Source organism: Sinocyclocheilus grahami, unplaced genomic scaffold (genome assembly GCF_001515645.1).
Source record: "Sinocyclocheilus grahami isolate Dianchi unplaced genomic scaffold, SAMN03320097.WGS_v1.1 scaffold1408.1, whole genome shotgun sequence".
Classification (NCBI taxonomy): domain Eukaryota; kingdom Metazoa; phylum Chordata; class Actinopteri; order Cypriniformes; family Cyprinidae; genus Sinocyclocheilus; species Sinocyclocheilus grahami.
The window spans coordinates 199,193-203,764 of NW_015506587.1; the positions used below are offsets into that span (position 1 = coordinate 199,193).

General features: G+C 43.0%; 1 protein-coding gene across 1 annotated transcript in view; it reads left to right on the forward strand.

Annotated features, from left to right (window-relative positions):
• The window catches only part of LOC107570039 (B-cell receptor CD22-like), a 14,318-nt gene extending 11,450 nt beyond the window's left edge, over positions 1 to 2,868 (forward strand). Inside the window, exons 10-11 of the mRNA XM_016256233.1 lie at positions 2,338 to 2,398; positions 2,644 to 2,868. Coding sequence (XP_016111719.1) covers positions 2,338 to 2,398; positions 2,644 to 2,709 — 127 coding nt within the window. The 3' untranslated portion in view covers positions 2,710 to 2,868. The remainder of the gene's footprint in view (positions 1 to 2,337; positions 2,399 to 2,643) is intronic.
• Positions 2,869 to 4,572: the final 1,704 nt, after the last annotated feature.

Here is a 4,572-nt window from a genome sequence, read left to right on the forward strand (position 1 = left end):
TCGGGACCTGACTCTGGTGCTCACGGCACTACAGCAGGGCCCATTTGAGCTTTTTGCAGGCGGCTGAGCTGAAGTTCCTTTCAATGAGAAAAGAGACTTTGCTCCTGCTAGCATTGGCCTCCATCAAGAGGGTAGAGGACCTGCACGCATTTTCGGTCAACGATTTGTGCCTAGAGTTCGGGCCGGCTGATTCCCAGGTAACCCTGAGGCCCCGGCCCGGCTACGTGCCCAAGGTTCCCGCTCCTCCCTTCAGGGATCAGGTGGTGAACCTCCAAGCGCTGCCCTCGGAGGAGGCAGACCCAGCCCTAGCTTTGCTCTGTCCCGTCCGAGCCTTAAGGTGCTACGTAGACCGGACGCAAAGCTTCAGGACCTCAGACCAGCGCTTTGTCTGTCACGGAGGCCGGCAGAAGGGGAATGCCGTCTCAAAGCAGAGGATGGCCCACTGGATAGTGGACACCATCACCCTGGCTTATCAGGCACAGGGTGTGCCCTGCCCGCTCAGGCTGCGAGCTCACTCAACTAGAGGTGTTGCATCCTCCTGGGCGCTGGCTCGTGGCGCCTCGCTGACAGATATCTGTAGGGCTGCGGGCTGGGCGACCCCTAACACATTCGCTAGATTCTATAGACTTCGTGTGGAGCCGGTATCCTCCTGTGTTCTCACCTCAAACGGGTAGAAGCACTGAGAGGCCCCGGCTTCGGGTCGGCTTGCAAAACCACTCCAGAGAGTCCATACAGCAGACCCTGTTGAGTTCCTCCGTCCCCTCGGCAGCCAGACGTGGCGGAGCGTCCGGCGCCAGGCCTTCACTCGCTGAATCCTCGAGAACCGGTAGGAGGCTGGGTTCCATATGTAAGACCTAAGTGGATCTCATATGTGTAAAGTCCACGGTATAGCCTTGAGCCCGTGTTTCCCCGGCAGACTTCTGCCATTCCAAGAGGGTTCAATCACCTCCATTCTTCCATATGCACCTAAGGGATGTCCATATGTGTATTGCTTCCGAAACCTCCTTCGGGAAGGTTCGAGCTTCCGTAACGCCCCTGTTCCAAGTAGAACGGGTACGTTTTCCCAGTGTTATCCAGTCTTACTCATTGGGTAGTGCCATAGCAGCAGTAGCTGGTCCTCTTGTGAAGAAGCCCGGGCCTACGCCAAAAAATAGGGGCGCAGGTGGCTTCCACAGGACACTGGAAGGGGCAGTAGCTGTGGCCTTTTGTAGGATCCCAATTCGTCGGTCCTCCGACGTGACGTCGAGAGTGACCGACTGAAAAGGAACGTCTCGGTTACGTATGTAACCCTCGTTCCCTGAAGGAGGGAACGGAGGCGAAAACCTGAATATGCGCTGCATCTGCTACCTACTTATACTCACGCTGTGATCAGCAGCAGCTGGATGCAATAATCGAATGCCAATGTGCATTGGCTCATTTAGTTTACACTCGAAGTAGATTGGTCCCTCTAAGCGAGATCCCAATTCATTGGTCCTCCTTCAGGGAACGAGGGTTACATTCGTAACCGAGACGTTACTTGTCAGGTCCATAATCTTACAGTATAAGTCTGTTTGCAAAGCCTGCATCAAAACTGTGACTGATTTACCAAAGAATCCACAGTGAAATGCACCGAACAAACAAATAATGCTCTACTTAAACATACACATAGTTCAAAATAAATAATCACTTTCCTAGGATTAGGATTCTTTGGAAGGTAATGCTATTTTTCGTCCATTTATCGTGTATTGCTCTTCTCTCCTTCTCATCTCACTAATGCACCAGTGGGCGGGGCCAAAGACGTGATGATGTAGAAGTAGGCGTTGATTTTATTATGCAGAGGTGGGGTTTTGTTGCACTATTACTTCATAATAATGTGACAAAATCTGAAAGTCGTTTTCAGAGCTTGGTTTGATAGTGGTTTCTCAATTCATGACCCCTTTAATGATCCATTACTGCTAAGGGCCAGATCATTTTGGATTGCTTACATTTAGCAATAAATAGACTAATGATCTTATTCCTTGTCCTCATCAAGTTGAATGAACACTAACACTTCATCCAATATTGTATTTGTATTTTGTACTTTTAATTCTAAAACACAATTTGTTCGAATAAATTGTTAGAATATGCATACAGGATTATATGTGATTGCTTCACACAGTTGATTTCATTCCTAAAATCTGAATGCTAATTAAAATGGTCCATCTTGATATTCATAATAAATTAAATCACTACTTATTCTATTAATTTTGATCTATGAGCTTCCACATGCTGCTTTCATGATGCTGGCTCTATTTCTGGCAGCTTCGCTTTTCACTGCTGTTAATTTTAAATATATGATTATATTTCATGGCACTTCAGCGGCAAACAATGTACTGATGCAGAAGTCCAAACCATAGCATCTGAAAATAAAACGTCAAAGGTACGTGTTCAGATTACACCAACCATGCAACACAAGCTGAACATAGTGAAAAACTCAGTTTAACAGATTCAGAATGGCCATCTTTGCTTTGTTTTACCAAAGTTACATGGTGTCCATATAGGACCAAAACATACAGTGTAACATATATTAGAACCATGTTTTCTAAAATCTGAAAACATGATTCTGAAATTACTTCAAACTGAAATAATAACCGCTCACAGTACTATAATATCTTCCTTTCCCAGAATTCCCAAAGAGAGGAACCTGATTATGAGGATGTCAGTGCTGCTTGTGCTCCACCACCTTCATAGACTGATTCCGATACCATGGAAAAGGAAGTGAATTATGCCACTGTCTTTGCCCACTTTGTTTTTATCTTAATTTTTTCTGATATACATGACTATATATATTTACATAGAGGCGCCATTATGGGTGCAGAGTATGTCTGGCACATAGACTCACAAGGATGCTAGGAGGCCCCAAATTACCACTTTGGAATTATACACAAACACGTTTTAACCATTAATAATGTGGTAAATAAAAATTCAAATCTGTAAATTGATTGAAAATAATTAGTGTAAGTGAACTTACTCTCCTGTCACTTCAAAATACAGCGTGCATGATGTTAACAATGTGAAGAACATGATGGAAAAAAGGCTTGTCCAGTGTCCCAAAGCAAAAATTTTACAAAGCAGTGATGAAGAGGTGAAAAGGATGAAAATTACCTTACAAATTGGGCATTTCAAAATCAGAATAAACAGAATATTGGTTGTAATGATTCCAGTATGAGACAGGTTGGGGGAAAGTGAAAGGATTGAATTTATTTCCTTATGAAATTAACTCTTCATGAAACCAATACTCAGGAACTCACACCAAACAGACACCATGCAATAAAACAATAAAACTTATCTGGAGAAGAAATCTTCAAAGAGAGCAAACAACGCCTCTCTCCTCGCCCATTTACGACCCCCTTCTCCCCCTGGCCTCTCTGCCTCTCCCTCTTTCCCCCCAAAAGGTTTCACCCAAAGTTCATTAAGAATACGCATATCCCACATATCATGTATCTTGTGAACCTGTTGTTTTTCCCCTTCATGTTTAGTGTCATTTTAAAGGTCTTTGTGCGATTGGTAAATTGGTTTTAATTTCAAAGTAGTCATTTATATTGTGAGAAAGATTCAAAACCTTTGTAGAATTATGTTCTGCTGAGAAGGGGGAGTGTCCCCCTTTAGGCCTGTGGGAATGTTTATCTATCTCCAGCCAGGTGCAACCCTGGAGCACTGTTACATGTGTGACTATGTAAAATTTGTTTGTCTCCTGCATGGAACACTTGGCTATTTTCAATATAGCTACAGTAAACCATGTTGCCACGCGGATACAATATGTTTCACAATTGCATTATCCTTTCTAAATTGGCTTCTAATTGTTTCATTATGTAATTGGCATGATACAATTTTACCTGACTAATAATAAATTGTTATATTTGATTTATTCTGAACTTTTCTTGAATTAATTATGACCAGTAAATCATAGGAGGCTAATGCTACCGTAAATCTGTGTCCAGGATAGTACAAACTAAAGGCGCATGAATGAAAGGAGCAGTAGGCACTTCATCTGAAGACCTTTTGATTTCTGTCTATCACTGACTTAGCAAGATGTATGGAAGTGGCTAAATCAAGTACACTTTTTGTATGAGTGAGCAGTAGGCAACCGACAAAAAGGTATTAGTTAACTTATTACACCCTCTGACTAATATCAGACTGGCTAGTTTGCGTCCGTGAGTTTACCGCAAACCCGGGGCGCGTATCTCTGAGCGGCATTGGGTCCCTGATGAACGAATAATTGAAAGTATGGGATTTACAGAATACTCAAATATCTAAATTAATAAACAATCGATATCTGTGATCAGCTTTTGATTAGAAATATTGCCTAAATTTAATGATCACGTGAAATTGGAGTCAGATTGAAAACGGAGCTAGACAAAATGGAAACTAAGTCCTGATAAATTCAGAAGCGCAAGTAAAAGACTGAATACGCATTAAACCTTCGACCAGGCCGCTGGATTCCGCTTTTTGGGCTGGCGGGTGGATCCTTACAAAAGTATACCGATACTAATTGGTAAACATCAGTGAGAATGCCAGAATGAATTTAACCACCTGAAGTGATGTTAATTGTGT